The sequence below is a fragment of the Mobula birostris genome, chromosome 16, assembly GCF_030028105.1.
Source record: "Mobula birostris isolate sMobBir1 chromosome 16, sMobBir1.hap1, whole genome shotgun sequence".
NCBI lineage: Eukaryota > Metazoa > Chordata > Chondrichthyes > Myliobatiformes > Myliobatidae > Mobula > Mobula birostris.
In genome coordinates this window covers 59610742-59628233 of record NC_092385.1, presented here as the reverse complement: position 1 = coordinate 59628233, position 17492 = coordinate 59610742, and the positions used below count along the sequence as shown (strand labels likewise).

The following is a 17492-nucleotide window of genomic DNA, read 5'->3' as shown; positions in this document are numbered from 1 at the left end:
GAGATTAGAGTAATAAATAAATCTAACTGATTCTAATTAAAAAGGATTTTGTTTTAGCTTGGTATCTATGATTTGGAACCCAAACAGAATGCTGGAATTTTGAATTGTTCTTGCTCATGTAAATATTTTTGTACATTTGCTTTTTCTTATAAACAAAACTTATCTCCAGAAGTGTGTGGTTTCTATTCACTGCTCCCTTCTGACACCTACAATCTTCTGATGGCTTACTAGCATCTTGTGTAGTTTGATTTTCTCAAAGAGTGTGGCAACTGGTCACATGCGATAAGACAGTGCTACACAGGTGTTATACTAATGTGACGGGGGAAGTTTAAAGGACATTTACGAGGCAAGTTTTTTTTTACAGAAAGTGTGGTAGATGCCACTATCAAGAGAGGTGGCAAAAACAGATATCTTTTATTTTTTTATTTGGAGATATAGCACAGTAATAGGCTGCACTGATCCAACAAGTCTGTGCTGTCCAATGGCACACATGTGACTGATTAATCTACTAACCCATATGCCTTTGGAATTTGGGAGGGAACAAGAGCACCCAGAAGAATCCCACATGGTCACCAGGAAAACGTACAAACTCCTTATAACAGTAGCATAATTGAACCTAGGTCACTGGCACTGTAGTAGTGTTTATGCTAGCTGCTACACTACATTGCTAACAGTAAGATTTGAGGCATTTTGACAGATACGTCAACAGGCAGGGATATGGACCATGTGACTGAGGCAGATATAGGACCTGAAAGCTTGTTCCTGCACCATAGTGGTCAGTGTACTATGTTAACTCGGTGATGGGACCTCAATAATATACAGTATCTTTTGTATTAATCACTTGATAAAGAGTTGTGGTCTAAGTTTGCAGTATGTTCTTTGAAATGCTCATTAAGATACAAATATAGATGGAAAATTAAATTGTGATTCTGCAAAATGATTTGTGTAACTTAAGAGAGAGGGCAAAATGATGGCTGGAGTATAATGAGAGAAAATGTGGGAATGTGTATAGAAAGACTAGAAAAACAAAGGATAGTATGAATGGTTTGATGATGTTTAATATTTGTGCTTAGATATTAGATGTTAAAGGACAAATGCTAGCCTTTTCACTGATACTCAATGATACTGTAGCTTTCTTTGCATAGTCTTTTTAAGGCTTCATCAGAGGAAATACCAACAAACATAAACATTTGTTGAGTGCTAGATCATATGGATGTTGGTCCAAGATTTTTCATCAAATAATTTAGTTTATGAGGAGAAATATTTTTCTTTCTAAGTGTTGTCAATGCAAACTTGCAAAAAAGGCAAGTATTTATAAGAATGGAAAGACAGAAATTTTAATCCTAATTTTTTATAATACTATTGTGTATTTAATATTTCAGTAATATTTGAGTAATGTTGTAAATATATTGTTCGATTAAGCATTCTTTGTTGTTTATATAATGCATTGTGGGTTTTATGTAAAAGTACGTGAATGGCATATGTCATCGTGCCACCATGTTTTACCTGTGTGTCTTGCCAAACTAAAAATGAAACTAAGACACATTATTCCCTGCCCCATGGTTTTATTTTAATTAGTTTTATGCTTTGGTGTTACAAAACATATCAGTGGTTATTGAGAAACAATGAGGAAGTTTTAAACAAACCTGAGACGAAACACCTGTTGAAACACCGTGAGGCATTTGAGTTTTAAAAAAGTGCAACCAGAAATGATTGAGTTAAAAAAAAGCAACACAGTAGGTGCTTCCTCGGAAGGGGACAGAAACATCCAATTTTTTTTTTAAAAAGGCAGAAAATGGGTAAATTCACAGGTTCATAAGTGGTGAGTACCTGGTGATAATAACACTGGACAACAAAGATTTTGCTTCCTGAATACCTGTAAGTATATCTTATGTATTTTGGGCTACTGATCATGAAAATGTGACGCCAAACCAAGTTATCAGACGATTGATGCTAATGAGAGAGATAACAGAGACAATGGAGAAACGTTCAAAATGTTAATGAGAGAGGAGAGAGAGATTAACGGAAAAGAAACACAATTCAGCTATTGACAGACCGGTTACTTTGAACCTGAACTGTTTGAAGTTTGATGGACAAATGATACCCCAGCAGGGGGATAAAAAGAACAGGTTCGCTAAGGCATGGGACACACCACGAGATAACAAGACCTTGGAAGAGCGGTGTGCCCCCACAAGTTGGTGAGAGTTTGGAGGTCCGGTTCGCGGGAACCAACCATAGACTCACAGGGTGTAAAGGTACGATCGGTGGGAACCTGGTGTGTGTCTCCGCCCTTGCCTGGGTGCCGGGTTCACCGCGGAAGAACGGTCGTATCTGGAACGGAGGGGTCATAGTCGGTGACCACAGCGGGATAGAAGACAAAAAAGGGTCCGCCCAAAACCAACTGCGAAGACATCAAAGGTCTGCCTGAATCAAATTGCCCCCCCCTCCAATGGCACAACAATTACTGTGAACTGTACTAAGCTGAACTGAACTCTACGTCACTTGAGACTGATCATTTTACCCCTAGACTGCAATAGAGCTTGGTTTGATTCCTATTACCCTAATTCTGTGTACATGTGTGTATTATCATTGCTAAACTGTTGCATTTATATCCTTACGATTAGAGTACTGTGTTACTTATTTCTTTAATAAAATTTTATTAGTTCCTAGTAATCCAGACTCCAACGAGTGGTCCATTTATGCTGGTTTGGAAACCCAGTTATGGGGTACGTAACAAAAATCACCATGACATTTCCCTATCACGCAACATTTTTTGAAATCACATGTTTATTATTTCAATTCATAATTCAAGTCAATTCAAATATTGCCTACAATGTAAGCTGGAAAGTTTCTTATCTTGTCCAGGCATGCTTAGGCAGCGCGGCTGCTGCATAGCAGGACAGGTTTTAGTAATAACTGAACAACGGGGTGACCCGTTGGGCACCCTTTGAGAGAAGGGTAGTGTAGTCTAATGTGACCAGAATGAACATTAAGTTTTCCTGAATGCTATTGGTATCGCTTTGCTTTGGAAACTGAAGTAGAAAACCTCAGTTTATTAAAGAAGAATGACGCGTAGCAGAGCAAATATAGCTCCTCCTCATTTAACGAAAGACACTTTTAATGGCTTCATTTCCGGTTTATCTGCCACCCTCGTGCCTCTTGTTGTCATTCTGGAGGCGTGCAGTCCTTTCATCCCCCATCTCTTCATCTCTTCTGCTGTTTGTTCTTTGTCTGTGATCCTGAACTTTGCCTGCATTCTGTAAGTTAGCTCATTTTAATTTGATTTAGCCAAATAAAGTGCCGCTGTAATGCACCGTTTGTGCTAATTGGAGGTCACAAACAGACAGACAGAGCATGAGTTTCAGTAGTATATAGATTATTGGGTTCAGGACGGTAAGGATGGAATTTGCTATCACTATGCACAAAAACTTCTATGAGGACTTTGATATTTGAGACGGATGCTTCCCAGAATAACTGATGCCAAGATTAAGGAAAACATTTTTGTTGGTACACAAATTAAACAGGTCATCAATTACAGGCAATTTGAAGAATTTCTTGTGGGACCAGAGAAAATCACATGCCAGGCATTCAAGGAAGTTGTTGAAATTTTTCTCAGCATCTACAGAGCACCCACCACATGCAGCTGATTGAAAGCATGCTTCAAGCATATAAAACCATGAAATGCAACATGTCACTAAAGATTCATTTTCTGCATTCCCATTTAGACTTCTTCCCTGCAAATCTTGGTGCTGTTAGTGACGAACATGGTGAAAGGTTTCACCAGGACATTGCGGTCATGGAGAAAAGAATCCAGGGCAACTGGAATCCATCAATGCTGGCGAATTATTGTTGAACACTTAAGCGAGAAGCCTCAGACACTGAGTACAAATGAAAATCATTAACAAAATATTTATAACTTAGTTGAACTATTGCAAAGCATCAGCACCATTATACAATTAAACACATTATATTCAATAAAAGTTACTTCGTTGTTTCTCCATTTTCCTACATGATACAAGTCGTCTGAAATTTGTGTTCATCTTCAAGCAGTCTATCATAAACAAAAAATAATTCTGAGGAAGCAACACTTTTGAAAAAATTTGTTGTCCAGTGTAATAATAAATACATTTTTTAAAAACAGAAATGGCTGGCTACATTGGAAAGAAATGACATGTTGGTTTGCACAAAAGATAACATGCTGCTGTATATGGAATGATTTGAGTAGTACTTTGAAGCAAATGAAATAACCAATGAGAAGCAAGTACCAGTTTTGCACTTAAAGGCATACAGTTTGCTGAGAAGATTGACTGCTGTAACCAAATCAACTGAAATGAGCTTTGCTGGTACCCTGAAAGTAATGCAGGAACATTTAGAACGGAAACCATTGTTGATTGCAGAACACTTCAGGTTTCATAAATGGAAGCAAAAGGAATGGGAGTCCATTTTTGCAAATGTGGCTGAATTTATGAAATTGAGCATTCTCAGTTCATAAGGGGCTGAATGATGCACTGAGAGATTGTTTAGTTTGTGAAATGTTACAAGAAAGCATTCAAAAATGGCTCCTAAATGAAGCACAACTTAGATGTAAAAGAGCATTTGGAATAGTAGTATCAATGGAAACCATAGACAGAGATGCAATTGAATTGCAGTCAGGAATTAAAGTGTGATCATGAATAAAATCACAGTGCCTAAACAGAAACCAAACCGGCCAAACAAATTGTGTTACCATTGTGGTAGGGGCTCGCATACATCAGACCAATGCAGGTTCAATGCTTCAATTTAATAACTGAGAATGTATACATTATATAACCTGAATTCCTTACTCTTCGCAGACATCCATGAAACAGAGAACCACAAAGCCCCCTCCCCCCACCTCAAGCACAAGCAGCAGCAAAAGCATTAACCCACCCCCTCCCTCCTCCCACTTGCTCCAACAAAACCATCAACCCCCACCACCCACCATGCAAGCAATAGCAAAGCCCCTAAACACCATGATCTAGAGTCCATCAAAAACTACTACCCATCCCAACACTTCGACATCTCAGACAGAGAGAGAGATATCGCTCCGCAAGGCTGCGCCCTGAAAGCAGTCTTCCAGTCTGCATCGGAAGATAGCAAAACACCAGGCTGCGAGAACTCGCCTTCCATGAAGAATCGTAGTTTGAGCTGCAGCTGTAGACCACAACCTCCAACAGAATCCCAGCTACCTTGAAAAAGAAAAAAAGAGACATAAAAAGAGAAAAATTAATTTGTTTCAGAGATGAACTGGAAGAAGTTACCCAGGTCCGCAAAAACTTCTGGCACAATCTTTAGCTCCTTCCAAATGTCTCATCCCAAAAGGTTTAAAAGTGAAACTTGCAGTAAATGCAACACACTAGAACATGTACAAAGAGCGTGTCAGACAGACAAAAATGAATGGACTGCATAGGGAACAGAAAAATCTAAAAAGTCAAATTGCAGTTTCAAAAAAAGCTCTAATCTGCATGCTGCTGATGAAAAATCTGATAATGATGTGATGACACAGGTAGTCTTGAGATTTACAATGTGAAAACTAACAGGAGGCAAGCAATATGGCTCACACCAGAAATGAACAGATAATTAAAATGAAATTGGAGGTATTGCACTTTGGAAGGTCAAGGGATATGGGGAGAAGGTAGGAACAGGGTACTGATTGTGGATGATCAGCCATGATCACAGTGAATGGCAGTGCTGGCTCGAAGGGCCGAATGGCCTACTCCTATACCTATTGTCTATTGTCAAACCAAGGTAGAACATACAAGGTAAATGGTAGGGCACTGAGTAGTGCAGTAGAACAGAGGGATCTGGGAATACAGATACGAAATTCCCTAAAAGTGGCGTCACAGGTAGATAGGGTTGTAAAGAGAGTTTTTGGTACATTGGCCTTTATAAATCAAAGTATTGAGTATAAGAGTTGGAATGTTATGGTGAGGTTGTATAAGGCATTGGTGAGGCCGAACTTGGAGTATTGTGAACAGTTTGGTCACAAAATTACAGGAAGGATATTAATAAGGTTGAAAGAGTGCAGAGAAGCTGAGACTTGAGAAACTGAGTTACAGAGAAAGGTTGAATAGGTTAGGACTTTATTCCCTGGAGCGTAGAAGAATGAGGGGAGATTTGATAGAGGTATATATAATTATGATGGGTATAGATAGAGTGAATGCAAGCAGGCTTTTCCCACTGAGGCTAGGGGAGAGAAAAACCAGAGGACATGGGTTAAGGGTGAAGGGGGAAAAGTTTAAAGGGAACATTGGGGGGGGCTTCTTCACACAGAGAGTGGTGGGAGTGTGGAATGAGCTGCCAGATGAAGTGGTAAATACGGGCTCACTTTTAACATTTAAGAAAAACTTGGACAGGTACATGGATGAGAGGTGTATGGAGGGATATGGACCAGGCACAGGTCAGTGGGACTAGGCAGAAAAATGGTTTAGCGCAGCCAAGAAAGGCCAAAAGGCCTGTTTCTGTGCTGTAATGTTTTATGGTTCTATGGAAACTGGCTCGGATGTTTCACTCATTCCCCAAAATTAGTTTGAATGGCATTTCAAAGATACTGAAATTAAGCCTGTAGTTACCCAATCAAGAACTTATACTGAAGAAAAGTTAACTGCTATGGGAATGACATTTGTCTACCTTGCTGACAACTGTCAGATACCTCCTCTTACTTACCCCTTGAACAGGATCCCACTAAGAAGTACCAGGCCATTGTCTCCCACATGATCACAGACCTTATTAACTCTGGGGATCCCCATCCATTGCCACCATGTTCATAGTTCCCTCACCCCGCACCTCCCATTTCTACCTCCTACTCAAGATGCACAAACCTGCCTGTCCATATAGACCCATTGTTTCTGCTTGTTCCTGCTCCACTGAACTCATATCTGCATACTTTGACTCAGTTTTATTCCCCCCCCCGTTTTAGTCCCTTCCTACCTACACCTGTGACATTTTAGATTTTTTTTTGATTATGAGGACACTCAGTCCTCGTTTATTGTCATTTAGAAATGCATGCATTAAAAAATGATACACTGTTCCTCCAGAATGATATCACAAGAAACACAGGACAAACCAAGACTAAAACTGACAAAACCACATAATTATAACATATAGTTACAACAGTGCAAAGCAATACCGTAATTTGATAAAGAGCAGACCATGGGCACGGTAAAAAAAAGTCTCAAAGTCCCGATAGCCTTATTATTTCTGGAAAATATAGAAGGAAAATACTATGGGGCTGTTAGCAAAAACTTCATGCCATCTTAAAAGTTTCGTGCCTCAGGCAGTAAATCTGATAATCTGATCTATCATTCTTGTTGCCCCCCCCCACCACTGATCAACCTGAGAGATTGCATTACTACTATTAGAAAGAGATGCAATCTCTCAGGTTGAGGATGATGTTCGCATAAGGGGTTATGTATTGGATCCAGGAAGTTAGGGTAGATTCCCTTAATGGAGAATGCCTGTGCATCACTTTATTTAACATGGAGAGGTTGTTGCACGGGCAGCTACCACACGGTCTTTCTCTGTCGGTCCTCTACCCTCTATCTATTACCTCCATCACTACAGTGCAAGGTAAACACTTGACACCACTTATTATAATTCTTTTTACATTGTAAATACATACCAGTATTTATGTATTTATGCACATTTTATTCCATATCAATGCATTATCTGCTAACTTTAATTTTATATGATTATTTATACTTGTTCTATGTTTTTTCATGCTTGTGGCACTCTGAGTATTGATTTTGACATTGTAACACACCACTCTTTCCCTCTACTACTGGTTGGTGTTTGGTCTGTCATTCTATTCTTGCAAGTGTTAAAGATCCGAAATTGCTATTTACGCTACTTAAAATATCAAGAATTAAAAACAATATAAGCAGTGGGCCAGATGGTCATTCTAGTCTGCTCTGATATTCAATTAGATCAAACTTTGGATCCCTGCACACTTCACTGACAAAGCCCTACTGATCTCCCGACATTATATACATCTATTAAGAAAAATTAGGAAGTCATGTGTTTAAGTAAGTTCATGGGAGGCATATAGGTTCTTGGATGTAACATCTCACCAAAGAAATATTTTAATGTTATTTTGGGACATTGAACGTATTGCACATTTGGAATTGTTCTTGTTGTAATCTTCTCCAAAGTAGAGGTTTGTTAGTGTTTGGGAAAGATCTAAAGATGAAGGGAAAATAAAGTCTACCTTTGTTAGTCTACAGGGAATAATATCAATGTTAAGATGAATGCAATTTTATTTTATGTGGGAAAATGACAAAGCTACTTGTAATGCATTTTTTTACAATTGCTAGTATGATAAATGAAGAAAAGATATGAACTAGGAACATAAAGAATCTTTCACTTTATACTTTTTCTTTCTTTAAGATTGTTGTGCAATTCAAATGTGAAATTCTGTAATACTCATACTATTATGAGCAAATATTTGGGTATAATTTGGCATTTTGGATAAAATTCAATTTTGCTATAGGAATATGTTATAATTTTAAGAATCATATTCAAATATGGTTAGAAACACAAATTGTTGCTTTTGTTATACATCTTACTAATTTTGTTCCCTTTAATTTATTAGCACCTGTCCAGCAGACATAATATACAGCAGAGTACCACACAGGTATGTAATGTAAACTCAAAACCTCAACTCTAAATATATTTAATGGCTAGAATACCGTACGTAAAGTTGATGAAGACAAATTAGGATTGCACACGAAATCTAAAAGTACCCATTTCAACTGAAAATATTTGTGTGTGTAAGCTTTCAATTATACATGTCTGCCTGAAATAATTACCTATCCAACATTCCTCCTTCAGCCCATGAGAGAGAGGGAGAGAGAAAAATTTTAGATACTTCAGATTGTTGATTATTGCTTGAATTTAGATTTGAATCCATTTCAAAGACTTTCCCTAATTTAGCTCAGTTAACAATTTAATGCAATGGTTGTAAGAGGTTGGGAAGAAGGAAAGATGAAATGTTGAACAAGTGGAATAGTCAGCATGTTTCTAAAATTATGGCAGGAAGTGCTAATCTGAAACGTTATAGAACCTGAAATTATAGAGAAGTGCTAATCTGAAACTGTAGACTTTTGATCTTAACAGCAGGTGTGAAGATTTTATTTTGGTATTCCTTCATGTTGTTACATAATAGTTTGAAAGGAAAATAAACGTGAACATTTTTTAAGAAAGTATAAGAAATATCAACCGAGAATCAATTTGAAATACCTTCCAGCAATGTTGTGATGATTAACACAAGAAATTCTGCAGATACTGGAAATCCAAAGCAACACACACAAAATGCTGGAGGAACTCAGCAGCTCAGGCGGCATCTATGGAAATGAACAGTTTCATTCTTCAAGCTGAGACCCTTCTTCAAAACTGAAAAGGAAGGGGGAGATTAAAAAAGTGGGAGGCGGGGAAGAAGGACAGCTAGAAGGTGACACCAGATAGGTGGGAAAGGTAAAGGGCTGAGATGAAGGAATCTGATAGGAGAGGAGAGTGGACCATAGGAGAAAGAAAAGGAGAAGGGGTACCAGGGGGAGGTGATAGACAGCTATGAAGAGGTAAGAGGCCAGAGTGAGGAATAGAAGAAGAGGAGAGGGGGAGGGAAATTGTTGTGATGATTGCTCAGAATTTAGTCTGGCTTAAGGTGACAAAAGTATTCTGATGAATACTTTGGGACATATTTAAACATAATTACATTTTTAACAATAATCACTTGACATTGAAAACGTTTTTCTTTGACCTTTCCCAATGATTTGTTGGATAAATATGCCTTCATTGTAATCCTGTATGGTCTAAAACAGTAGTACAAATTCCCAATGCAGATTGTTGATCAGTATTAAAGTTCTCTGCAGAAGCAATATCTCGAACTTTGCAGTCATCTTAAGGAATCGTGGGCTAATGAGATTAATGATATACAAAAAACCAAGTATTCTTGTGTCACAACTATGTGTGGTTGCTGAATAAGATATCTGTTGTGTTCCCTATTCATGATTTTATTGCTTGATATGGGAATAAGGTCAATAGAGAACATCAGATGTGGAAGCAGGAATAGGCTGTTTGGCCTGTTTGCCTCATCCACCATCCAGAGATCTATTATCTTGTAAGTGAGAAGTGACTTCTATGACCCAGTATGCTTAATATTTCTTCATATGACACATGCTGTTCTGGGAGTTAACCTGGTGAACCACTGCTGCACTTTCACAAACATATCCTTCCTCAGATCAGGAGACCAAACTCTCACCTGGACAGAGATGCTTGCAGCCAACTCATTTTGTTCTAGCTTTATTTCTCTCGTAAGCAAAGAAGGGAGTAGTAAATAGTTTGACAGGTATAAAGATAGGAAGAATTTATATCTTCCTTTATACCTATGGTTCTTCATTTAGTGCTCATATAAACATATAACATATAACCACATAACAATTACAGCACGGAAGAAGGCCATCTTGGCCCTTCTAGTCCGTGCTGAACTCTTACTCTCACCTAGTCCCACTGACCTGCACTCAGCCCATAACCCTCCATTCCTTTCCTGTCCATATAGCTATCTAAATTAACTTTAAATGACAACATCGAACCTGCCTCAACCACTTCTGCTGGAAGCTCGTTCCACATAGCTACCACTCTCTGAGTAAAGAAGTTCCCCCTCATGTTACCCCTAAACTTTTGCCCTTTAACTCTCAACTCATGTCCTCTTGTTCGAATCTCCCCCATTCTCAATGGAAAAAGCCTATCCACGTCAACTCTATCTATCCCCCTCATAATTTTAAGTACCTCTATCAAGTCCCCCCTCAACCTTCTACGCTGCAAAGAATAAAGATCTAACTTGTTCAACCTTTCTCTGTAACTTAGGAGATGAAAGCCAGGTAACATTCTAGTAAATCTTCTCTGTACTCTCTCAATTTTGTTGACATCTTTCCTATAATTCGGTGACCAGAACTGTACACAATACTCCAAATTTGGCCTTACCAATGCCTTGTACAATTTCAACATTACATCCCAACTCCTATATTCAATGCTCTGATTTATAAAGACCAGCATACCAAAATTTTTCTTCACCTCCCTATCCACATGAGAATCCACCTTCAGGGAACTATGCATCATTATTCCTAGATCCCTCTGTTCTACTGCATTCTTCAATGCCCTACCATTTACAATGTATGTCCTATTTTGATTAGTCCTACCAAGATGTAGCACCTCACATTTATCATCATTAAACTCCATCTGCCATCTTTCAGTCCACTCTTCTAGGCGGTCTAAATCTCTCTGCAAGCTTTGAAAACCTACTTCATTATCCACAACTCCACCTATCTTAGTATCATCTGCATACTTACTAATCCAATTTACCACCCCATCATCCAGATCATTAATATATATGATAAACAACATTGGACCCAGTACAGATCCCTGAGGCACACCACTAGTCACCGGCCTCCAATCTGACAAACAGTTATCCACCACTACTCTCTGGCGTCTCCCATCCAGCCACTGCTGAATCCATTTTACTACTTCAATATTAGTACCTAACGATTGAACCTTCCTAACTAACCTTCCATATGGAACCTTGTCAAAGGCCTTACTGAAGTCCATATAGACAACATCCACCACTTTACCCTCGTCAACTTTCCTAGTAACCTCTTCAAAAAATTCAATAAGATTTGTCAAACGTGACCTTCCACTCACAAATCCATGTTGACTGTTCCTAATCAGACCTTGCCTATCCAGATAATTATATATACCATCTCTAAATATACTTTCCATCAATTTAACCACCACTGACGTCAAACTCACAGGCCGATAATTGCTAGGTTTGCTCTTAGAACCCTTTTTAAACAATGGAACAACATGAGCAATACGCCAATCCTCCGGCACCATCCCCGTTTCTAATGACATTTGAAATATATCTGTTAGAGCCCCTGCTATTTCCACGCTAACTTCCCTCAAGGTCCTGGGGAATATCCTGTCAGGACCTGGAGACTTATCCACTTTTATATTCCTTAAAAGCGCCAGTACTTCCTCTTCTTTAATCGTCATAGTTTCCATAACCACCCTACTTGTTTTCCTTACCTTACACAATTCAATATCCTTCTCCTTAGTGAATACCGAAAAAAAGAAATCGTTCAAAATCTCCCCCATCTCTTTTGGCTCTGCACATAGCCGTCCACTCTGATTCTCTAAGGGACCAATTTTATCCTTCGCTATCCTTTTACTATTAATATAACTGTAGAAACCCTTTAGATTTATTTTCACCTTACTTGCCAAAGCAACCTCATATCTTCTTTTAGCTTTTCTAATTTCTTTCTTAAGATTCTTTTTACATTCTTTATATTCCTTGAGCACCTCATTTACTCCAAGCTGCCTGTATTTATTGTAGATCTGTCTCTTTTTCCGAACCAGATTTCCAATATCCCTTGAAAACCATGGCTCTCTCAAATTTTTAACCTTTCCTTTCAACCTAACAGGTACATAAAGATTCTGTACCCTCAAAATTTCACCTTTAAATGACCTCCATTTCTCTATTACATCCTTTTCATAAAACAATTTGTCCCAATCCACTCCTTGTAAATCCTTTCGCATCTCCTCAAAGTTAGCCTTCCTCAAACAAAAATCTCAACCCTGGGTCCAGTCCTATCCTTCTCCATAATTATATTGAAACTAATGGCATTGTGATCGCTGGACCCAGAGTGCTCCCCAACACGTACCTCCGTCACCTGACCTATCTCATTCCCTAAAAGGAGATCCAACATTGCCCCTTCTCTAGTTGGTACTTCTATGTATTGCTGCAAAAAACTATCTTGCACACATTTTACAAACTCCAAACTATCCAGCCCTTTTACAGAATGGGTTTCCCAGTCTATGTTTGGAAAATTAAAATCTTCCACAATCACAACCTTGTGCTTACTACAAATATCTGCTATCTCCTTACAAATTTGTTCCTCCAATTCTCGCTCCCCATTAGGTGGTCTATAATACAACCCTATAAGCATTACTACACCTTTCCCATTCCTCAGTTCCACCTAAATAGCCTCCCTAGACGAGTCCTCTAATCTATCCTGCCAAAGCACCGCTGTAATACTTTCTCTGACAAGCAGTGCAACACCTCCCCCTCTCGTCCCTCCAATTCTATCACACCTGAAGCAACGAAATCCAGGAATATTTAGTTGCCAATCACACCCCTGTTTCACTAATAGCTACAACATCATATTTCCCGGTATCAATCCATGCTGTAAGCTCATCCACCTTTCTTACAATGCTCCTACCATTAAAATAGATGCATTTAAGAAACTCTCCACCCCTTACTTTCTGTTTATCCCTGATGGTGCAAACAACTTTGTTATCTTTTTCTTCCTTCTCCCCTACATCTTTGGTCTGAGTGCTCCCGTTCTCTGTCCCCTGCCTATCCTCCCTCACACACTGTCTACTAGCTTTCTCTATTTGTGAACTAACCTCCTCTCTCCTAGTCTCTTCAATTTGATTCCCACCCGCCAACCATTCTAGCTTAAAGTCTCCTCAGTAACCTTTGCAAATCTCCCCTCCTGGATATTAGTTCCCCTAGGATTCGTGTAACCGGTGCTTTTTGTACAGGTCACACCTGCGCCAAAAGAGGTCTCAATGATCCAGAAACTTGAATCCCTGCCCCCTGCTCCAATCCCTCAGCCACGCATTTATCCTCCACCTCATTCCATTCCTACTCTCACTGTCGCGTGGCACAGGCAGTAATCCAGAGATGACTACCTTTACAGTCCTTCTTCTCAACTCCCTTCCTAACTCCCTGTATTCTCCTTTTAGGACCTCTTCCTTTTTCCTGCCTATGTCATTGGTACCTATATGTACCACGAGCTCTGGCTCCTCCCTCTCCCACTTCAGGATATCTTGGACGTGATCAGAAACATCCCAGACCCTGGCATCAGGGAGGCAAACTACCATCCGGGTCTCCTGACTGAGTCCACAGAATCACCTATCTGACCCCCTAACTATCGAGTCCCCTATTACTACTGCCCTCCTCTTCCTTTCCCTACTCTTCTGAGCTACAGGGCCGGACTCTGTGCTGGAGGCACGGCCACTGTTGCTTCCCCCAGGTAAGCTGTCCCCTCCCCCCCCCAACAGTACTCAAACAGGTGTACTTATTGTCAAGGGGCACAGCTACTGGGGTACTCTCTAGTACCTGACACTTCCCCTTTCCCCTCCTAACCGTGACCCACTTGTCCGCCTCCTGTGGCCCGGGTGTGACCACCTGCCTGTAACTCCTCTCTATCAACTCCTCAGCCTCCCTGACCAGACGAAGGTCATCGAGCTGCAGCTCCAGTTCCCTAACACAGTCCTTTAGGAGCTGCAGCTCGGCGTACCTGACGCAGATATGGATGTCCGGGAGGCTAGGAGACTCCAGGACCTCCCATATCCGACACCAAGAACAGCAAGCTGCCCTCACACTCATTCTTCCCCCTTTCCTCAAATAACGGGGAAAATTGAAAACCAAACCTACTTTGCCTCGTCCGTTTCCGCCTAAGCCCGTTGAGCCAAAGCCCTTAAGCCTTCACTCTGCTCCCAGCTCACTCCACGTCACACACCTGCGCAGTCCCGCCTCTCTTAACTCCGAAGAGAAAAAGAAAAAATCAAAATGGCTTCCGCTGCACTTCTGCTTCAATTCTCTGACTTCCTTCTTCATGTGAGAAATCACTTCTAATCAGTTTTCAGCTCACTACTATGAATATTCAATCACATTCATGAAAACATTTGACAATCTAATTTTTTGATCCTTTTTACCAAATAATGAAAATTTAGCAGAAAAGATTTGAAAGAAAGATAATTATAGTCTGTAGATCATCAAAATGCAAAACCAGTTAAAAGGAAGTAAATATGTTTTCTATGTAATAAGTTAATTTTGTAAAGAATTAATTTGTTTAATCAGTAAGTGGATCTTACAGATACCTGAATTTGCCCTGTTGCAGATATTATTTGAAATCCATCCACTCTTTTGATCTAAGCTTTCCTTCCATTTCAAATTGTAATCTTCTCCTCCTGAGTTGTATTGCAGTACAACTTCATGGAGATCCCCTGGCACTTTGTGACCATATCTGTAATTGCCGTACAATTGAACTGTAGCATTATTATGTAACAATTAGCTTGTGGTTTAGTTCAGAGTTCATGAAGCTTGTTGTGGTTTAAAGGATGTACACAAAAGATTCTGCAAATGCTGGAAATTTAAATGCTAGCTTTCTTTATCCCAACCTGTCACTTCATATGACCAGACAGGTAATTAAGAAATTACTAGTTGAGAATAAGTTTAAATTTCACCATGGCAACAATATAAATTAAATTATGTTCATAATCTAGATTTTTAAAAAGAATAGTCATTGGTACTGATGTCCACAGAACTATTGGAATGCTATTAAAACTATATGCTGCCCTAATGTCCTTCCTGTGACTCCAGGTTCACCACAATAGTTGTCATGTCACCCAGAACCTTCAACATATCCTAATTGGTTGCATCTTAGTCAGGTATGGAAGAACCAATTTCCTGAATGGAAATTTTATAGAAAGTGGTGGATACAGCCCAGTCCATCTCATGCAAAGCCTTTCCCATCATTAAGCACATTTACAAAGAGTGCTGCCATAGGAAAGTAGCATCCATCAGTAGGGGCCCTCACCATCCAGGCCATGCTGTCTTCTCGTTTTTACCATCAGGTAGGATGTACAGGAGCCTTAGGTCCCACATTACCAGGTTCAGGAACAGTTATTACACTACTGGGTAATCAATCAGGCTCCTGAACCAGTGTGAATAACTTTATTCACCTCAACTCTGAACTGATTCCACAGCCTGCAAACTCACTTATAAGGATTTTTTTTAAGTGCACAATTTGTCTTATTTTGCACATTGTATTTCTGTTTAATTTTTCATAAGTTCTATTGTATTTCTTTAATTCCCTGTCAGTGCCTTCAAGAAAATGAATCTCAAGGTAGTACACGGTTGACCTAAAAATACCTTGGTAATAAACTTACCTTGGCTTTGACTTTGATCCAACGAAATGGCAAATTAATCAGTTATTAACCATATATGGACCAACCAGCAGCATTTATGTAAACACCTGATTCTGACATAGCAAAGTTACTCCTTGGCCAATTGAACTTGCTTGCAATCATCTGGGACCTGGTGTCTAAATTGGGAGAACTGTCTAAGCAAGAGCATAAAATAACAAGCAACATACATCAAAGTTGCTGGTGAACGCAGCAGGCTAGGCAGCATCTCTAGGAAGAGGTACAGTCGACATTTTGGGCCAAGACCCTTCGTCAGGAACCTTAGTACTGACGAAGGGTCTCGGCCCGAAACGTCAACTGTACCTCTTCCTAGAGATGCTGCCTGGCCTGCTGCGTTCACCAGCAACTTTGATGTGTGTTGCTTGAATTTCCAGCATCTGCAGAATTCCTCGTGTTTGCATGAAATAACCATCCTTTTCAAATAGTACCTTCTAGATATTGTGTCACATAGTCATAGTCATACTTTATTGATCCCGAGGGAAATTGATTTTCGTTACAGTTGCCCCAACCAAGAATAGAGTATAAGTATAGCAATATAAAACCATAAATAATTAAATAGTAATATGTAAATTATGCCAGGAAATAAGTCCAGGACCAGCCTCTTGTCTCAGGATGTCTGACCCTCCAAGGGAGGAGTTGTAAAGTTTGATGGCCACAGGCAGGAATGACTTCCTATGACGCTTTGTGTTGCATCTCGGTGGAATGAGTCTCTGGCTGAATGTACTCCTGTGCCCAACCAGTACATTATGTAGTGGATGGGAGACATTGTCCAAGATGGCATGCAACTTGGACAGCATCCTCTTTTCAGACACCACCGTCAGCGAGTCCAGTTCCATCCCCACAACACATCACGTCACATCCCTCCATCAGAATCTCTGGGGACATCCTGTTTCACTGACAGGGCAAATACAACAGAAGGGAATGACACTGAGAGTTGTCAACATTGTGTGTATACCCTATAAAACTTCAAGACAACAGGTTCAAAGTGTACAGGAAGATTCCTCCTGCTATCACCTGCCATCCTGCTGTTGAATCAGTGTTCCTCCAGATACTCAATATTTTTTAATAAAATTAACTCACATCCTGTAGCTCATACCTGGGTATTCTTAAGAAAACGTGGACTATCTGGAGCAGCAAAAACGTACTGTCACCAGCTGTAGCCTCATAGCCCAGCTTGTGTAAACTACCATTGATGTCAAGTCCTGGTTCAATGGGGAAATCATGAAGGCATTCCTAGAGCAGCAAGCATCATACCTCAAAATAAAATGTTAACATTGTGAATCTGCAATAAAGAACATTGTGAATGCTTAACCTCAATAACAGCACAAAATAAGTGTCTCATAACCAATGGATCAAATTAAAGCTCCACAGTCCTGCCACATCAGAAGAAGGCTGCAAGAAAATTCTTACCCTCAGTTATGGACAGA

At 39.7% G+C, this 17492-nt stretch overlaps 1 protein-coding gene across 1 annotated transcript in view; it reads left to right on the top strand.

Moving 5' to 3' along the window:
• dock3 (dedicator of cytokinesis 3) overlaps positions 1-17492 on the top strand; it is a 946041-nt gene that overhangs the window by 419543 nt on the left and 509006 nt on the right. The window contains exon 8 of the mRNA XM_072280136.1: positions 8609-8650. Within this exon, the coding sequence (XP_072136237.1) occupies positions 8609-8650 (42 nt within the window). The remainder of the gene's footprint in view (positions 1-8608; positions 8651-17492) is intronic.